The sequence below is a fragment of the Colobus angolensis genome, unplaced genomic scaffold (assembly GCF_000951035.1).
Source record: "Colobus angolensis palliatus isolate OR3802 unplaced genomic scaffold, Cang.pa_1.0 Scaffold466, whole genome shotgun sequence".
NCBI classification, from domain to species: domain Eukaryota; kingdom Metazoa; phylum Chordata; class Mammalia; order Primates; family Cercopithecidae; genus Colobus; species Colobus angolensis.
This window is the reverse complement of record NW_012118110.1, coordinates 176,128-196,078: the sequence shown is the minus strand read 5'-3', so window position 1 is coordinate 196,078 and position 19,951 is coordinate 176,128. Positions and strand designations below refer to the sequence as shown.

At 54.3% G+C, this 19,951-nt stretch overlaps 1 protein-coding gene across 2 annotated transcripts in view; it reads left to right on the top strand.

The window, feature by feature from the left end:
• Positions 1-9,669: 9,669 nt before the first annotated feature.
• The window catches only part of SLC47A2 (solute carrier family 47 (multidrug and toxin extrusion), member 2), a 29,417-nt gene continuing 19,135 nt past the window's right edge, over positions 9,670-19,951 (top strand). For both annotated transcript variants that reach the window (XM_011958293.1, XM_011958292.1), the window contains exons 1-10: positions 9,670-9,967; positions 11,178-11,279; positions 11,609-11,677; positions 12,406-12,554; positions 13,626-13,668; positions 16,059-16,103; positions 16,418-16,515; positions 16,972-17,069; positions 18,077-18,190; positions 19,292-19,359. In XM_011958293.1, the coding sequence (XP_011813683.1) occupies positions 9,845-9,967; positions 11,178-11,279; positions 11,609-11,677; positions 12,406-12,554; positions 13,626-13,668; positions 16,059-16,103; positions 16,418-16,515; positions 16,972-17,069; positions 18,077-18,190; positions 19,292-19,359 (909 nt within the window). In that variant the 5' untranslated portion in view covers positions 9,670-9,844. The remainder of the gene's footprint in view (positions 9,968-11,177; positions 11,280-11,608; positions 11,678-12,405; positions 12,555-13,625; positions 13,669-16,058; positions 16,104-16,417; positions 16,516-16,971; positions 17,070-18,076; positions 18,191-19,291; positions 19,360-19,951) is intronic.

Sequence of the window (19,951 nt, the reverse complement as noted above, 5' to 3'; positions counted from 1 at the left end):
TCAATACTGTCATTTGTAAAATGGGAATAAGCATATCTGCCTGAAAAGGTTGACATTAAATGAAATTAAATGAGATGTGTCTCGTGCTGCACAATTAGCACATAATGGAGACACCTATCCCTACATATATCATTACATCATCACATACGCTCCTACATACCATTCAGACGTATTCTGTGAGGAATTTGCAGAAATGAAAATACTAAGCGCCAAGCCAAAGTTTTCTTTTTCTTCTCCTGCTCTGCCCTCCTCCTTCTCGTTCTCCTCCTCTTACTCCTTCTTCAAAAAGATTTGTTATGTAACAAAATGTGTTATGCAGATTATTTAACCTACTTAAGAAAAGAAACCTGAGAACTTTTACAGTGTTCATTGATATATAAGTAATGTTTGGGTTACTTACAAATGAGTTTCATCTAGTCTATGTCTTTAAAACATCAGGAGCCAAGGACCCAGAATTTTAGGAAGAAAGAAAAAAGGACCATAACATTGGATAAATGTCTTCTAGGTCCCAGACACTTACATCTATGTTAACCTATCTCCTTCTTGTACCAATACTCTATGTCAAGTTTGTTTTTATTTTTATTTTAATCGTGATAAAATACACACAACATAAAATTTACCATCTTGGCTGGGAGAGGTGGCTCACGCCTATAATCCCAGCACTTTGGGAGGCCGAGTGGGGGTGGATCGTTTGAGGTCAAGAGTTCAAGACCAGCCTGGCCAACGTGGTGAAATCCTGTCTCTACTAAAAATACAAAACTTAGCTGGGTATGGTGGTGAATGCCTGTAATCCCAGCTACTTGGGAGGCTGAGGCAGGAGGATCGATTGAACCTGGGAGGTGGAGGTGGCAGTGAGTGGAGATCAGGCCATTGCACTCCAGCCTGGGCCACAGAGCCAGACTCCGTCTCAAAAAAATTACCATTTTATCCAATTTTAAGTGTACAGTTCAATAGTGTTAAATACCTTCACATTGCTGTGCAAGCAGTCTCCAGAACTCTTTTAATCTTACAAAATTGAAACAATTTACACTTTAAACAGCTCCCACCTCCTCCCACCTTCTCTCCAGCCCCTGACAACCACCATTCTACTCTCCGTCTCTTTGAATTTGATGATTCTAAGTCCCTCATGTAAGTGGAATCACAGTGTTTGTCCCTTTGTGTGTGGCTTATTTCATTCAGCGTAATGTTCTCAAAGTTCATCCACATTATATGTGGCATCTGTCAGATTTTCCTTCCTTTTTTTTCCTTCCTTCCTTCCTTTTTGTTGAGTAGTATTCCATCATATACATGTACCGCATTTTGGTGACCCACGCATCTGCTGATGGACACTAGGGCTGTTTCCACCACTGGCTGTAGCGAATAATGCTGCTGTGAACATGGGTGCACAAATACCTGTTTGAGTCCCTGCTTTCAGTTCTTTAGGGTATTTATGGAAATGGAGTTGCTGGATCATACGGTCATGATTTTATTACAAGGAAGGAACAAACTAAAGAGAATAAATGACTCGCCCAAGGTCAACACAACGAAAAAGTGGCAGAATCAGAAGGTAACCCAAGTCAATCTGAAGTGAGCTTAAATTACGTATTTCCTTTCTCTCACTCCAATTGGGTTAAACAAACAACCTCAACCAAGGGTGTACAGGTATGAGGAGCAGGTGAGGATGTCCTCTTTCCCTGCAGGCTGACATAGGTCTGATGGGTCAAGAAATGGCCTGCTGGGTGGTCTGGAAGCTCCCCTGGCCCTGGCGCTAGGGGTTTGGCTCCTAGCAAGGCCCATGAGGAAGGACAGTAAAGCCAGGCTTTGTTCAGTGGGGTCAGTATGAAGACGCTGAGGTTGTGGATGGGGAGATAGCCGAGTGCAGACATCCCGACAGGCCTCACACAGTCAGTCAGGGGTCATGGGTTAGGAGGAACAGATGCCATTCAAACCGTCTCAACCTAAAAAAAAAAAAAAAAGATTCGTCCGTCCTGGGAGAGGTGTCCAATTCCCTGTGGCCCGCGCGGAGGCTGTCACGTGGCACACAGGACCACGCCTTCCAAGCCGTGGGCGGGGCCCCTCCGTGGGTCCAGTGTGGGGGCCACGCGTCCTGGGGCCCCCTGCGGAGCCCCCGAGGGCAGGGTCCACCGGGAGTGGGTGAGCGCGCGCCGCCCCTGCGGGGCTGGCTGACCGGGCAGGGCGTTCCAGGCGGCGGATTTCCCCCGCAGGCCTCGGTATCCGGGCCACCCGCGCCGGAGGCTGCTCTGAGTTAGGGCCTGCGGTTAGAGAGAGGCCAGTGGAGTGCTGCGGTGCCAACGCCTGCAGCCGGGGCTCGGGCTTCCTGTTTGCCGCCCTGGCGGTGTCACGTGCGTGGGCGAAGCCTCGCTTTGACCTCAGAAAGCCCAGTGTTTCAGGCCAGCCGGTCTCCGCCCGATGAGGACAGTGGAGTTAAGAGGGATCCCTGCAGCTGGGCGCCCAAGTCCCCAGCGCCTGCCCCCGGACCGTACCCCGGCTGGCTTCACAGACCCCGAAATCCTCCCCTTGGCGGGGGCTGACCGGGTTGGGAGGGGATGGCGGGGATAAGCAGTCTCAAGTCACTGAGCCCTGACAGCCCTGGCAATACCTGGAAGGGTAACCTCAGGGACAAATAGGTGTAGAGCCAACAGTAGCCAAGCTCAGTAGCCCACCCACATCAGGCAGTCCTAGGAGAGTCAGGACATGCACCTGTTAATTTGAGAAGTAACTACTGAGCACAATGGCACTGCACCCCTCCATCTTTGCCAAGGACACTAATTGGGATCAAATCTGGCAGCAACAGGCTGAGAAGCTGGGCCCTTCCCCAGCCCTGGGGTGAATGTGTCCAGCCCCGTGGCTCTCAGCGTCAGCTGCACGTCAGAGAGGGAGGTTTAGAAGAATGCCTGGCAAATAATTCTCTGGTGCCCAAAGTCAAGGCAGTGTCTATCTTTGGTAAGGGACAGTGACTGGAAGGGGAAACCAGGGGGCTTGGAAGCCACTAAAGTTCTGTTTCTTGATCTGTCTGCTGGTTACTCAAGTGCATTTATTTTATGAAAATCCAAGGAGCTGTATATGTACACAGTTTTCTGTACAAATGATATACTTCAATAAGAAGTTAAAGAAATCAGGTAAAAAAAACCCAGCTGTCTGGGCCAATTTCACATCAGAATGTCTGGGGCGGCCCCTGGATAGTGGTGCTTGTTGTTGTTGTTGTTGTTGTTTTGGGGGGTGGGGGGTGAAAGCTTCCTAAGTGATGATGAAGTGCAGCCAAGGATGGGCACTGCTGGTTTAAACCCAAGTTTGCCACCCAGAGTTGCTGCCAAAGCTCTCAGGCTCTCATTTGGATGAGGTGATGGAGTTTCTTTCAGCACAATGTTCAGGCTCTGGGACGCCTGCTGGAAATGTGCCAGGGCCCAGGGCTTGGGGTGGCAGCTCCCCACAAATATGACAAGGCTGAATGGACAACCTCTCTTGCCGCCATCCTGGCCGGCTTGCAGGTGAGCCTCCAGCCTCTTTTATACATTTCCCCAAAATGTCAAAATCTATCTTTGCACATGCAATTATTCATCGTCCCTACACATATATAACCTTGGTGTGTAAAGAGCTTACAGCATCCCTCCCCCCACACCTATAAATAGCTTCGTTCAGATAAAAGTCACACTCCATATGCACTGTTTTTTTTTTTTTTTTTTTTTTTTTTGGAGACGGAGTCTCACTCTGTCACCCAGGCTGGAGTGCAATGGCACGATTTCGGCTCGCTGCAAGCTCTGCCTCCCGGGTTCACGCCATTCTCCTGCCTCAGCCTGCCATATAGCTGGGACTACAGGAGCCCGCCACCATGCCCAGCTAATTTTTTTTTGTTGTTTTAGTAGAGACGGGGTTTCACCGTGTTAGCCAGGATGGTCTCGAACTCCTGACCTCGTGATCTGCCTGCCTCGGCCTCCCAAAGTGCTGGGATTACAGGCGTGAGCCACCACGCCCGGCCACCATATGCACCTTTTTAAAGTATACAATGCCATGGCTTTTAGTATATTCACAGAGATGTGCAACCAGCATCACAATCAATTTTAGAACATTTTCATGACCCCCAAAGAAACCCCATATCCACTTAGCTGTCATCCTATGTGCCCCGCACGCCCCGCCACCCGCTCCCTGCCAGCCTCTGGAAATCACTCATCTACTCTCTGTCTCTATGGATTTGCCTATTCTGGACATTTCATAGAAATGGAATCACACACTTTCTGACCTTTTGTGATTGGCTCCTTTCACATAGCATCATGTTTTCAAAGTTCATCTGTGTTTTTAGTGGATCAATACTTCATTCCTTTTCATGGCTGAATAATATTCCATTATTGGATATTCCACATCTTGGTATTCCTTTAATCAGTGCATGGACATTTGAGCTTGCCCTAGTTTTTGGCAGTTGTGAAAAGTGCTGCTGCTGCATTCTGGAGCCAACATGAAATGCATGGGCAAGACGGGGACACGTTCCCTAGAGACCTCAAGAAATGCCCTGTTGTTATTATTCTGTGTACCATTTTAAGAAACAGACTTTCTGTTTTAGAGCAGGTTTAGATTTACAGAATTGCACAGAAAGAACAGAGTTTTCAGTGACCTCATTACCTCCACCCCACCTCCCCACCAGTTTTCCCTATTGACATCTTGCATGAGTATGTTTGTTGCCACTGATTAACCAATACTGATACATTATTATGAACTAAAGTCCATAATTTACATTAGAGTTCACTAGTGGTGTCCTACATCCTATGGGTTTGCAGAAATAATGCGAGGTATCCACCATTACAGGATCCTACAGAATAGCTTCTCTGCCCTAAAATTCCTCTGTCCTCCTATTCATCCCGAACTCCCACAGCAACCACTGATCTTACTGTTTCTACAGTTTTGCCTTTTGCACAATGTCATGGAGTTGGAATTGTACAGTATACAGCCTTTTCAGATTGGCTTCTTCCAATTAGATTAGCAATATGCATCTGAGGTTGCTTCATGCCTTTTTGTGGCTTGATAGCTCATTTATTGTTATTGATGAGTAATATTTATTTGTATTTCTTGTAACTTTTCTCCAGATGGAAAGGCCCACCATCTTCCAGCACTTGGCAGTGTCTTCTGGGGGTCTTGCTGCCACTTGCTGAGGGCTTTGCCAGCTGGCTCTGTCTCTCCCCTGGCCTGCAGGATTGGGAGGACTGATGTCAGCTCAAGGACTGAGCCCTAGCCATTTCTAGGGATGCAGCACCTGGGCCTGGAAGGTGCTCAGGGTGACCTTGTGGGAGGAGGGAGAGAGGAAGATAGGAAGGGGCGAGGGATGGAGGGAGGGGGAACTAGGTGGAGGCAGAGAGAGAGAGGCAGCTGCCAAAATCTATGAGATGGCTGAGGAGGAGTGGGGGAGGGAAGCCTCAGGGATTTAGCAGGTGTTGGTCACTGTCCAGTGGGAGACCTGGCGGAAGAGGCAGGGGCCGGATAGCTTAGTCCTCCCCAACTGTCCTTTGCCCTGAATGTGGGGCTGAGCCATCAGCCAGAGTCCCCACCCTCTCAGGGGAGGAATGGGTGTTTTGCAGTCACCAGGCAGTGGAGAGGGGTTGGAGGAAAGGACATTGGTCCACAGCCCTTGGGTTGCATGTCTCTGGGAGCAAAGGGCAAATGCAACACCTTTGGGCCCAGTGAGGTGTAACCGAGTGAGGAAAGGTTAACAGAGGCCCTGAACCCAGCCTGTACTTGGCAGGACTCCAGGAAATTAGTCACGTGAAGGCAGGGCCCAAGGACCTGGCCTGTGTCCCCAGCAGGCCCCGAGCCTGCAGGAGCTGAGCCCTGAAGTGAGGAGGACTTCCTAGCACACCCACATGCCACATGGCTCTGCTTCAGTGAGGCTGCTGGGGCTGGGGGGCCAGCTCCCCCTGGGTCAAGCTTCCCTCGCTGGTGGGAGTCTCCCTAATCCCAAGGTGTGTTCTGGGGGCTTGCCAGGACTCTCCACTCCCTTGACCCTCCCTGCCTCCTGCCACTCTCAGGATTTTGTAGCTTTGGGTCCTCCTTCCCCAGAGAGGTCCTGGATATGCAGGAGTCCCCTCGCCACTGACCTCAGGGGTCTTTATCTGCTTGCCCTTGTTTGGGGCCAAGTGTGGACAGTGGGTAGCACAGGAGCGAGCAGAAGAGAGAATGGAGAGGGAGGGATAGAAGGAGGAAGAGGAGGGTGCTGGTTAAAGAAGGCATGGCCTCTTGGCCGCTCCCACCTAGAAGTGGAGGCTGTTCCCTCTCCTGTGAAATTTGGGCAAGTCCATGATTAGCAGTGGTCAACAGGATAAGGCAGAGGGGCATGGAGACCTCCCAGGCTGGCTGTTGACCTGTATGCAGCTTCCACTTGCACCATCAAATGTCCTGTCTTCTGCTCCAGCTCCACGCTGAGATGCCCATGGTGCGTGGGGAAGCCGCTCCATGCTGAGATGCCCGTGGTGCGTGGGGAAGCCACTCCATGCTGAGATGCCCATGGTGCGTGGTGAGGCCGCTCCATGCTGAGATGCCCGTGGTGCCTGGGGGGGTCCTATGAGGGGAGGTGGAGATGCTCCGACTGACAGTTTCAGCTGATAGCAGGCACCCACCACGGCCTGGACATGAGCCTGGAGGACAGGCCAGCCTGGGCCAGTCCCCAGTGACTGCAGACACAGCTGGACCGGGGGAGGCAGAAGGACCACCAACTCACCTCACAGACTCATGACACAGATGATAATGGTTTTAAGACACCAATTTTGGGGGGCATGGGTGGTGCAGTAATAGATAAATGAGGCAGGGTGTGTAGGCATGTTTTTACTTTCATAGCATCTCACGCTCTGGGCGGCCCCCTGCCCCACTTCAGGTAGCTCTCAGCGTCCCTCCTTCCCACCCTTTCCACCTCCATTCTTGTTCAGGTTGGCTCTTGCCCCAGTCTTCCAGGAATTTGTCTCTGGGACTGAAGGTGTTGGGGCTGAGTCAGCTTTCCCTGAATCACCCTGACAGTCCGGGGTTGTAGGATTCTCCCTTCTCAAGGCCAGCGGCTCAGCCCTCTTCTGTATCACCTGCAATAACAATCGCCTCTCCCGCTTCCTCCCTTCCTCCATCTGCTGGCACCATCCCAGTTCGTTTCTACTGTTTCCATCAGAGAACCGTGGCTGACCCAGCAACTGGCATCAGGAGGATGTCATAGGCCACGTGCCTCAGGAAATAAGGGCCTTGGAAACAAGTGATCAGCTGAGAAGGGAAAGGGTCTAGCATTGCCGGGACTTGCTTGCATATTCTAGGGGATTGGCAGCCCTGTTCCCAAGAGTGAGCTGCTGATCCGTCTCTTGTGTGCAGTATCTGGGACCACAGAAGGTGCAGGACTGAAGGGTGGCGTGTTGCTCCTGACAGCATTGGAAGCTCTGGAGAGGGCAGAGGCTGAAGTCTCGGAGATCCGCCCTCCCAGCCACAGGATGGTGCACAGGGGCCATCTGCAGCTCCGCTCAAAGTATCTCAGGTTCCAGGGCGGAATCCCGGAAAACCCAACTCTGCAGGGCAGTGCTGCTGAGTCTGCAGTTACCACCACAAAAGGCGGGCCTGAAGGCATTGCCGGGAGACTATAGAGGACTCATGGAGCTCTGACACTCCACACCTGGAGGAGGTGGCTCCCCCCACCCCACACGCTGCCTGCACCCCCTTTGCCTGGGGCGGCCAACGCATGGCAGTGGAGTCAGTAATTGCCCTTGCTCCTCCCCGGGGTCAAACCCACTGGGGCCTGGGGATTGAAATTCCGAGAGGAGGTGGGAGGGGACTGTCTCCCCAAAGAACGTGGGAATGCATTGGCTCCTATCACAACAATCCTGGGAATGTTCCTGAGAAAGGATTTTGGAGATGCTCGGCCTAGGACTGGCCTCAGGAAGATGTCCTGTGCAGCTGAGTGCTGAACGCCAGTCAGCTCTGGGTACAGCCTGATGTCGCCAAGCTGATGGTGGGGCGTCTGCACTGAACATCTTCCAGCTTGGTGAGGGCAGCGGAGCCAGCTGTCCTCATTAAAAGTGACCTGGAGTGAGATGGACTCTTCTGCCTACACCTCCACGTATGGGCTCCTGATCACCTCCATCACGATGGGCTCCCAGGAAGTATCGTTTCTGGCTGCAAGTCTCACTGCAATGCTACCACAGGAGGTGACAGGCCAAGGCCAGCAAGTGACTGCTCTCCCCAGAGGCCCTGTCAGCTGAAAGCAGCTGGTTTCACATAACAGGGACCCCAGGCCCAGGTCCCCTGGATACAGGAGGATTTATGGCCGCCCTTTTGGAAGAGGTAGGCTGACCATGAGAACTGGCCAAAGTTGAGAAGGATGTGGAGAAGGTGCTGGAGGAGGGAAGTCAGACATACTAACTATAGCCTGGCCTGCTGGGCTGTAGCTTTCACCTGTACTTCCTCCCATTTGGTGTCATCATCACAATCACGACAGTGATCAAATGTCTTCTTTCCTCTAGGCAGGTGGTAAAGGTACTATCTGGTGCACAGGTTGGAGAGTGCCGTGATAGGAGCCATCAGAACAAGGGCAGGAACGTGACCTCCGAGGTGATCCCGATGCAGGTGCTTCCAGTGGAGCGTTTCAGAATTCTGTGTCAAAAAATAAGGGTGCGCGTTGACTGGGGTGGGGCTGTGCCTATGTTCGGGGTGGCCCATGGGTGTAGTGCACCCCTTTTTTTTGTATTTGTCTTGTCTCCTTTCCTTCAGGGTCTGCTCCTTCCTTCTCGTGGCTCTGGGGGCTGCATCTCAGAATCCCACCAGCCACTCCTCCGCTGCAGGGATGGACATGGGAACCAAGTGGGGCCTTTGGGGTATCTTCAGCCCTCCCACAGCCACTGGCCTGCCTGCTGTCTTCCTGCCCCTCTTGCCCCTTCGCTCACTTCTCCTGGGCTGAAGTGATCCAAAAGCCTGATCCAGGACTGGGCTAGGTGACCGGTGCAATCCTTACAGCCTCTCTTGGTTCCCACTGCCCTGTGGTCTCGGGGCAGGTTGAGGAGGGAGTCACAGGCCATCCCTGCAAGGAAAAGCAGAGAGGGCTGTTTGGGAGGGTGACGGAGGACCCTGGTGGACGCCAAGTCACAGCCTTGCTAGGCACAATGACTGGCATGCATAGTGAGCTGCTTTCCCAAGCAATGCCACCCCCAGCTCTCAGATATGCTGCTGAAAGGGGTGACGGGCAGTGGGGGGCTTGGGACTCTGCTGAGGTATCCTAGCTCCCATCCCCATCCCCAGGCACAGGCCCAGGACCCTCCAGCAGGAAAGGCTAGGGACCACACTGCCACGGGGTTTGCCAGGCCCTTGTCTCTTGGGAAGCCGCCCTCTCCCAGGGAAAGGCAGGGCTGGGGGCTGTTCAGGCTCTGCCACTACCTGCTCTGTGACTTCCGGCAGGCCACCAATTCCTCTAAAAAGTGGGAGTCATTGTGGGCACTATCACATCTGGGTACAGAACGCCCAGTGGCTCAGCTGCCCCAGCCAGGCTGGCCTGTCCTGGCCTCAGTATACCTCCCACAGCCACTGCAGGCAGCCCTGGACCTTCTCCTGCTGAGGCCTTATTGCCAATCCCTCTGGGAGACCAGACACAACAGGCAGCCGTCTGGGTGACTCCCAGGAGCCCAGGCCTCTATCCTGTCCTCCCCAGTGGCTGGGCAGCAGGGCCTCAGTGCCCTGGGAGGCAGGGCTCATCCCACAAGTTGCCATGGTGGCCCCTCCTCCTGCCCCTTACTCATTAGCCAGGCTGTACTGACACGGGTTGCCCAGGCAGGGGACAGCTCGCTGGACAAAGCTGGCCGTGCGGGCGTTGAGGCGTGCAGGGTGGCCAGCGCCCCAGCCAGGAATGGACAGCCTCCAGGACACAGTGCTCCCGGACCACGGGGGCTGCTGTCCTGCCCTCAGCAGGCTGGTTCCCAGAGGCTTTGGGGCTGAGATGTGGACTCTCTTTGCCCTTTCTGGACCGCTGGTAAGGAGGAGGAGCTGGGGGGCAGGCAGGGAGTGGAGGAAGCTGAGAGGCTGAGGGTGTCTGCCTTGCAGGCAGGATCCAGAAATGTGCTCACATTTTCTCCAGAAACTGCTCGTGCTGACTGCCAGGTCCAGAGTCTGGGGACAGCAGGACAGCTCCTGGAGGCTGTCCCTGGACAATCCCCAGTGGCAGTGGGGCCTGGCATTGCTCAGCAGCAGGCAGCCCCCACACAGAAGGGGTGGGTGTGCCTCAGCTGGAAACCCACAAAAGCCTGAGTTGGAAGATGGCTCCAGGAAAAATGCAGCCCGGAGATGCATGAAGCCTGCAGCACCTTCGCAGGGGGAAGAAGGGGCCGGCTACCCATTTCATTTCCAAAGGGGAAATTGTTTTACATACATTTATTTTTTTCTGACCATGAAGAGTAATGGACTGGGGGCGGTGCCTCATGCCTGTTATCTAAGCACTTTGGGAAGCCGAGGAGGGAGGATCACCTGAGGTCAGGAGTTGGAGACCAGCCTTGGCCAACATGGAGAAACCCCTGACTCCACTAAACATACAAAAATTAACCAGGCATGGTGGCGGGCACCTGTAATTTCAGCTACTCGGGAGAGAGAGGCAGGAGAATCGCTTGAATCCGGGACGGGTAGGTTGCAGTGAGCCGAGATCGCGCCACTGCACTCCAGCCTGGGCAACAAGGGCGAAACTCTGTCTCAAAAAAAAAAAAAAGAAAGAAAGAAAGGAGTAATGGATTTGCACTTCCTGTAAAACTTTCAGAAAAAAATGAAAGTTATAAAGAAGAAAGAAGTTTAACTCAAATCCTAGTGCTTGGAAATAGCCATTACTAAGATTTTGGTGTATTTAATTCTCCTTTTTTGGGGGTGTGCAGCCTGACCAAATTATTGTTATAATAGGAACCGCAATATCAGTATCAGACCCTTGGGTCAAGCTCAGGGCGCCAGGCACTGCGCTGGGTGTCTCTCGTGCACTGACCCTTCTGGGAAGGGGTGTGGAGGCCAGGGGTGACTGCAGCTGCAGAAGACAGAATGGGAGCTGGGCTCAAGCCACCTGACCTCCAGCCCTGGCTTCCCCAGGCTTAGGTGACCTCTCGGGGCACTGCTGCGGGGCCCTCAAAGCTGGAGAGGCCTGTCTTGCAGGGCGGGGCGGTGTGGGCACCTGTGGCCCCAGGTCTGACCCGGCCGCTGTCCTCCAGTTCCTGTTCCAGATGCTGACTTTTATGATATACATCGTGAGCACTGTGTTCTGTGGGCACCTGGGCAAGGTGGAGCTGGCATCGGTGACCCTTGCGGTGGCCGTGAGTACTCAGCTTGGCCCAGAGCAGGGACATTCTCTCCCCAGGCTTTTCCACCGGGTTCCCGGGTGGGCCCGTCTTGGGTGGCTGGTCAGGGATGGGAAGACACAGCCCACATGGCTGGACAGCCGCCTTCACAGGTGGAAACTGAGGACCGGAGATGGAGGCAGTCTGGCCCTGGGGCACACAGCACCTGAGGCTGCGGAGCAGAGCCACCTCTGCCACCGCTGCCTGATGGACAGCATTTCCCCACCCTGGCCCAGCCCAGACGCAGGGGCCTCTCTTCAGGCCTCGCCTGACAAGCTCTTGTTTCCTCCTGTGTGTGGCACCAGTTTGTCAATGTCTGCGGAGTTTCTGTAGGAGTTGGTTTGTCTTCGGCATGTGACACCTTGATGTCTCAGGTGGGTGACCTCCCGGAGTTGGGCAGGAAGCCAGGCAAGGGCAGAGCCAATCCCACAGGTGCCATGGAGATGGCAGGTGGAAGGGATGTACCCAGGTGATCTGGGAGTGGTGGGCCCTGGGGTCAGCTGCCCCTGCCCCACCTCCAAGGACCACAGGCTGCCAGGGAAACAGACCCTCCCCTTTGAAAGAGTCTGGGCCAGGAGAAAGGGTTGGAGATGGTGGAGACAGTTCTCTGACCTCTTGTCCCCAGAGGAGGTCACCAAGTAGAGACCTCACTCCTAAGTTCAGCTGCCTACATGCAGGCATGTGTCAAAGGCCAAGGGGACACAGAAGGAACCTCCCTGCTTGCAGGGGCCTGCAGTCCAGCAGGGGCTGCCTAGGTGGCCGTGGGGTCACAAAGCAGCAAGGCCTCACTTCTCCCTGGGGGTTCTAGCCTCACAGTGGACCTGGGCTTAGTCCTGGCTCCACTTACCCGCCTGGCCACATGTGATGAAGCCCCACGTGACTTCATCCTCCTCAGAGCTTTGGAAGAACAGTGGAGACAGTGGGGGGCCCAGGCTCAGGAAGGCCCCTGTGCCCTTACAGGCTGCGGGCGCCGGGTTGCGGTCACCAGAGGCTGCAGGCTCCGCCACACACAGCTGGCGCTGCTGACAGCCCGGCCGCCGCGCGGGGTTTAGGAATGGCCGGGGCAGTGGAAAGGGCTGAGGCGGGGCGGGTTGTTTTGCAGAGCTTCGGCAGCCGCAACAAAAAGCACGTGGGCGTGATCCTGCAGCGGGGCGCGCTGGTCCTGCTCCTCTGCTGCCTCCCTTGCTGGGCGCTCTTCCTCAACACCCAGCACATCCTGCTGCTCTTCAGGCAGGACCCGGACGTGTCCAGGTGCGCTGGGCTCCGGCTGGGGAGATGGGGCTTGCCAGAGACCCAGAGGCTCCTGGAAAACCCGGGCCGCCGAGGGAAACCCTGAAGCAGCCCAGCCCTCAGACCCCATGCTTCTCTAGGCCACCAGTGCTCACAGTGCACTGGGCCTGTGGGTACCTTCCAGGCTTTGGTTTGGGGATTCTCCCCACGGCTGCGGCTCTAGCAGTGACCAGCAGGGGACAGAGGCGGACAAACGCCCAGTTTTAATTGAGGCGAGGCGAGAAACAATTTGGGATTTGCATTTTATTTGCATTTGTGTGCCCGGACACAGTTGGAGCTTTACAGATGCTTTTGAAGAAATGAAGTGTGTGCGTTTTCCCATATTCCAAAAAGGAGAAAGATGACAACCACTTTTTGATGAATTATAGATGATGATGATGATGATGATGATGATGATTTGAGACAGTCTCGCTCTGTCGCCCAGGCTGGAGTGCACTGGTGCGATCTTGACTCACTGCAACCTCCGCCTCTCGGGTTCAAGTGATTCTCCCACCTCCGCCTCCTGAGTAGCTGGGACTACAGGCATGTGCCACCACACCCGGCTAATTTTTGTATTTTTAGTAGAAACGGGGTTTCACCATGTTGGCCAGGATGGTTTTGATCTCCTGACCTCGTGATCCACCCGCCTCGGCCTCCCAAAGTGCTGGGATTACAGGTGTGAGCTACCGCACCCGGCCTATAGTTTATTATTAAATTTAGAGATGCTCTCTCGTAGGGATGCCTTGTTCATTTATATAATGTACATTTCATTTGATTATTCCTTTTTAAGATATAACCGTTTTTTCTTACAAACCACGTTATTCTGAATTGACGTTCCCTAGTCCTGAGGCCTGGGTGTCTGGGTGCTTCAGCCGCCCCTCCTGGCACCTGCTTAGTGTCTGGAAGCAGCAGTCCCTGATGCTGAGGTTTCACAGTCCTGGCTGAGACCCTGGGATGGCAGCTGAGCACCCTGTCCTGGAAGACACAGGGGAGAGGGCCCTGTCTCCCCAGGCCACAGCCTGGTCAGCTCCGGAGCTTCTCCCTCTCTTGCAGGTTGACCGAGGACTATGTCATGATTTTCATTCCAGGACTTCCGGTAGGTGCCCCTGTTTGCTGAGCATGGAATCACATTCTCCTAAATTCTGGCTTTTTGCTTTCCCACCCTATCTGCTGCGGAAGATCTCTATCCTGCTGTGACTTCCTGCTGGGCCATGAGGATGATTGACAGAAGAGAAGTGTGGCCTAACTATGGGTACCAGATAACATTTGGAATTGATATTGTGGAAAGTTATTCAGTCCTATAACGAGACTAATGACATATTTTAAAGGGAGAAAGCATATTGTAACCCAATATACACATATTGATCCCATTTCAACCTCCGGGAGGCGGAGGTTGCAGTGAGCCGAGATCATGTCACTGCCCTCTAGCCCGGGTGACAAGAGTGAAACTCTGTCTCAAAAAAAAAAAAAAGACTTAACCCACTGCAAGATTATATACACATTTGCTTATACTTTTTTGAACCCTTCCAGGGTTTCTATTTTTACATTTAAGATATTAATCCAATTAAAAAATTTTTGAACACCATTTATTGCATATTCTCTCCTTTCTGCATTGATTTGTTAAATACTAAATTAATCAACAGTGCATCTATCTGGGTCAGTGTCTGTATGTCCAGTGACCCGGGGATCTCTATGTCTCTTCTTTTTTTTTTTTTTTTTTGAGGCGGAGTCTCGCTCTGTCGCCCGGACTGGAGTGCAGTGGCCGGATCTCAGCTCACTGCAAGCTCCGCATCCCGGGGTTACGCCATTCTCCTGCCTCAGCCTCCCGAGTAGCTGGGACTACAGGCGCCCGCCACCTCGCCCGGCTAGTTTTTGTATTTTTAGTAGAGACGGGGTTTCACCGTGTTAGCCAGGATGGTCTCGATCTCCTGACCTCGTGATCCGCCCGTCTCGGCCTCCCAAAGTGCTGGGATTACAGGCTTGAGCCACCGCGCCCGGCCAGGGGATCTCTATGTCTCTTCTGCAGTCCAATGCTTCACTGTTTGACTTGCAGGTTAGTGATGCCTGTTATGACTGGCAGTTCTGTGTGCTGGACGGCCCTACCAGTCTGAGCTCACTTTCTGACAGTGTAGCCTCCATGGCACCAGGCAGAGAGTTGTGGGCAAGGGAGGTGGGCAGGGAAGAGGTCAGGGTGAAGGTGGGATGCCCGAACAGCATGCAGTCCCAGCAGACCCAGCCACACCCACCTCTCTGCCAGGCCAGTGCCATGACCTTTTTGGGGCCTAGTTGGTTACAGATTTCTTCCGGTTTATGGAAACCCCCTTATAAGAAGGCTCTTCTCTGAGTCTTCCATATAATCCATACTTTGGCTTTTCAGATAAAGGTGATGGCATGTTGTCAACCAGGACTACTGGGGCTGGGTCATGGGGAAATGCCCTATAAAGATGTCACTGTGGTGTCTTCTTTGTCAGCAAGCCAAGGTCCTTCCATAAAATGCAGCTGCAAAAGTTAACTGCCAATAATAGTGACTAATAAGACTAACACAGGGCGTGGCTAACACTTGAAATGCTTAAAATGTCCCATGTATCATTTTGTAAGCACTTTGCAATATTAACTTTGCAATATTAATGTATGTAAAATATTAAGTGTATATTAAGTACACACACGCACTATTATTATCCCCATTACAGATAAGAGACAAACTCAGGGAGGTTAAGTAACTTGCCCAAGATCACACATCTCTGAAGAGGCAGAGCCTGGAATCGAACCCGGTCTATTCCAGCTCTGTACTGGTATCAGTACACTATGCTGAAAAGAAGTGGAGAGCTACAGGAAGGAATGGGACAGGGCCCTGGGCTGGGTTTCAGTTGATGCCCATTCTATTCCCCTTAAGAAAGGAGAGAAAGCGTAGATAAAGAGCCCCCAACACACACACTGCCACGCACACTCCCCTGCGGTTCTCCCCGGCCAGGGAAGGGCCTGCCACCCCCGTAGGGTCTTGAACCTGCTTAGCATAGGCTGCTCACAGCCAGCATGTCTCAGTACCTGCCATTCCCTCGTCCGAGGTCACGCCTTCAAATCCTGTCTCTAAGGCCAGAGCCAAAGTAGGCCCTTCTGTGAACAGGCCCTTGGGTCACTTCTCAGCTTCCTAAGCTGACGGAGGCCTGGCTTAGCAGCCAGAAGGCCTACCAGGCGCTGTGCACCATGAGCATGTGTGCAAAGGGTACTCTCTCAGAGCCAAACACGCCTGCTCGTCTCCCCAGTGGCAGAAGGGAGCCCTGAGGGGGCCTCTCTCACAGGCCGGGCCCAAGCACGAGTCCAGGTGGCTGGGTAGGCTTTGGCCGCACCTGAGAGGCCCCAGACATACTTTGATGAAGTAATAGCCCCAATCTAGGGTACTATGTCCTGGAAAGGAACGTCTGTTAATGCTCATTTGGTGGGTTTTGGTCATTGTTGTTGATTTGTTTGGGCTTGCTCTTCATACAGGTGATTTTTCTTTACAATCTGCTGGCAAAATATTTGCAAAATCAGGTACAGGTCTTTGGTGTGCGGGGAGGCCCTTCTCCCAGCATACTGCCCTATTCCAGTGGGGTGGGGCCTGGGGCTTTCCCCTTCTCTCCACCCTCTGTGAACCGGCTTCTGAAAGGGGTTGCTTCCAGCCCACCTGCCACGTCCTGACCTCCCGCACAGAGGCAGGTGAGAGGCTGTGCTTCCCAGCCTCTTACAACTCCCGAACAGGGATGGCTGAAGGGGCAGGAGGAGGAGTCCCCATTCCAAACCTGGGTTTGTCCATCCTCCATCCATCCCACTCACACCTTAGCAGGGTCAGTTTTCATTTATTTCAGAAGATCACCTGGCCCCAAGTCCTCAGTGGTGTGGTGGGCAACTGTGTCAACGGTGTGGCCAACTATGTCCTGGTTTCTGTGCTGAACCTGGGGATCAGGTGAGCCCGGGGGTTGGTGGGGCCTAGTCAGGGGACACTGCCCACCGAGTTCCCCACCCCTGCTGGAGACAGGTCAGTCACCCTCCTAGCCCTGCCTGTGCCATCCTGAAGCGGAGGGTTATGGGGAGTTGGAGGGGCCTGATGGTCCCTTGGGGACCTCAGTTTGAGGCCTGATCGGGTGAGAGGACAGCCACTCCCCACTCCTGCCCAAGCCCACCAGCAGAGGTGAAGTGGGCACTGGCAGGGTGGGCCCCAGGACACTGTAGTCGCGGCTGCCTGGGTAGAGCCACCATGGCCAGAGGCGCCTGTGGGCCCTGGTTGAGTCTGATCCCAGGATGGGAGTAGAGCAGAGCCATGCCTGCCCCACATGGGTTGGCTGCCAGAGCAACCTCTCTCTCAGGCAGGGCAGTGGCAGAGTTGGCATCAGTCCCAGCCCTGTTCTCTCTCCTTTCCCAGGGGCTCTGCCTATGCCAACATCATCTCCCAGTTTGCACAGACCGTCTTCCTCCTTCTGTACATTGTGCTGAAGAAGCTGCACCTGGAGACGTGGGCAGGTGGGAGGCCTGGCCTGCTCTGGGAGGCTAAGCGGGCCAGCGGCAGAGCTGTCCAGGCCTTGGGGCAGGGCGCTCGGCAGGCAGAGGGTGCAGTGGAGCCTGTTGGAGGAGGTGCAGGACCCTGCATGGCCCCCTCCTCCCCCTTTGCTTCCCCAACCCCAAGGGCCCGGAGTCCCTCCATCCAAGGTGTCACGATGCAGAGCCCTGCTGCATCACAGAAGCCTGGCCTAGGGAGCTTTCTTGCCCAGCCCCTGCTCTCAGGATGGCGGTGAGAGCAGTGACACCCATGGAATACCAGGCGTCAGCGGTGCGTGGGGTGCCCGACATTCCTGAATTCATTTAAACCTCACCCCACCTCATCTCCTCTTACAAAGAGGAGATTATGACAGACGGAGGTTAAGTAATTTGCTGAAACACCAGGCGTGTAGGGGCCTGCCTGTGCTTTTCTGCCTCTTGAGAGCCAATCCCATACAACGAGGACCTCCCCTTGCCAGGCATTTTGGGAACAGCTCTGCAGGCCCCTGGGGCCTCACGTGGGGCAGGGCCCTGGCTGAGCCCTTTCCAAGCTTGCCCAGTGCACCTGCGGTGTGTTTCCCTTCAGCATCCTTGATCTCATGCCACCTCTGAAAACTCCCCAGGAAGGCAGAGCAGATATAAGGCCTGGGGTTTTCAGATGGAAATGGAGCCTGCAGAGTGGTGGGTAGTTGCTCAAGATCCCACACTGTTGAGGGTGGAGTGGGGACCAACATCCATGCCCTGGGCCCTGGGGCCACCCCATGGACCGGCCAGGTGAGCCTGGTGCCCTGTTCCTGCATCCTCCTCCTCCACGGGCCCCAACGCCAGCTCTAGACCAGCCGCCATTCCCTCTGCAAAATGCCCAGTGCCCGGGCCTGCTAAGCCCCAGAGCAGGAACAGCCAAAGCTGTTTAGGGGCCTCCTGGCTGTGGGGAGCAGGAATGGGGTAGGCAAGCAGGGCAGGATGTCAGCTAACGGGGCCTCTGTTTCCAGGTTGGTCCAGCCAGTGCCTGCAGGACTGGGGGCCCTTCTTCTCCCTGGCTGTCCCCAGCATGCTCATGATCTGCGTTGAGTGGTGGGCCTATGAGATTGGGAGCTTCCTCATGGGTACGTGGGAGAGCATGGGGGTGCGCAATGGCATGTGGGCGGCTCATCCAGCCCAGAAGCCCCCTCCCCAGGATGGCAGCTCACCAGCCCCCTTCTGACTTCACTGGCCAGGCCCTCAGGCATGGACCCAGAGAGCACCACGGCCCAGCGGGGCTGATCCATCTGTTGTGGTCTGCCTCTCCATTAGGCTGTGAGCGTCCAGGAGGCAGGCCTGGGCCCTTTGTGCTTGAATCCCAGCACGGGCCAGGCGGAGCAGGTGCCCGTGGGAGGTGTCTGAGGCACAGAGAAGTGAGAGATTGAGCTGGTTTGCGGGTGTGAGCAGAGGCCCGGGCTTGCCAGTGTGAGCCTCCCACCTGCTGCCTTGTGTGTGCTCATTAGAGCACTCGGTGAAGGGAGGACTCCAGGCAGCCTGAATATGAGAACCCCTGCCCTGCCCTGCGTTTGCGGATGAGAAAATGGGGCGCAAGAACAGAGCAACTCCACAAATAGAAAATCAGCGCGAGGGCCGAGAACCGAACTCGAGTTGCCGGACCCTGGTCCCGCGCTCTGTCTCCTCCCTCACACTGCCACCCTAAGTTCATCTGAAAAGACAGACCACACAGGGAAGCCTGCAGGGGCCTCCGGGGCACTGGGCAGAATTTTCCTAACAGGCTGAAGGCCAGGCAGGAATGTCTTTTTGTTGTCATTGTTACCAATCTGCCCTTCAAAATCAGCCGGGCTCAGTGACTCACGCCAGTAATCCCAGCACTTTGAAAGGCCGAGGTGGGTGGATCACTCGAGGCCAGGAGTTTGAGACCAGCCTGGCCAACATGGTGGAACTCCGTTTCTACAAAAAATACAAAAATTAGTTGGGTGTGATGGCACCACCTGTAGTCTCAGCTACCTGGGGTCCTGAGGTGGGAGGATCACCTAAGCCAGGAGGTGGAGGCTGCAGTGAGCTATAATTGCACCATCGCACTCCAGCTTGGGCTAGAGTGAGACCCCGTCTCAAGTTAAAAAAATAAAAATTGCACGAGCCCCCAAAGCGGAGCAGCATCCTGTTGGCGCAGGGTCTGGGTGTCTGGGGCTGTGGGCTGGGCTCATAGCAGGCCTCTCCTCCAGGGCTGCTCAGCGTGGTGGATCTCTCCGCCCAGGCTGTCATCTACGAGGTGGCCACTGTGACCTACATGGTAAGGCTCCTGAAGGGGTGCCTTCCCCAGATCCCCCACCTGACGGCTGGAGGTGTCATAGGAGGGGGGCAGGCTGTCACCTGAGGCTGTCTCTGTCTCCCAAGGGACCACCCTGGGCCTCTTGTGCCCACCAGGTCCAGGCCCTGCTCAGCATACGCCAGGGCCCACACACTGGTGCCCACAACCTGTCCACCAAGGGTGATGCTTCACCCATAGATGCTGGAATTTTAAAAAGTAATTAGCATTATTTTAAAATTGGGAGATTTCACATCAGAATCTTATTTTTGAATTTTCTTAAAAAAATGCACATTCCAGGCCGGGTGCGGTGGCTCATGCCTGTAATCCTAGTACTTTGGGAGGCTGAGGTGGGCGAATCACAAGGCCAGGAATTCAAGACCAGCCTGGCCAATATGGTGAAACCCCATGTCTACTAAAAATATAAAAAGTTAGCCGGGTGTGATGGCGCAGGCCTGTAGTCCCAGCCACTTAGGAGGCTGAGGCAGGAGATTCGCTTTAACCCAGGAGGTGGAGGTTGCAGTGAGCCGAGATTGTGCCCCTGCACTCAAGCCTGGGCAACAGAGTGAGACTCTGT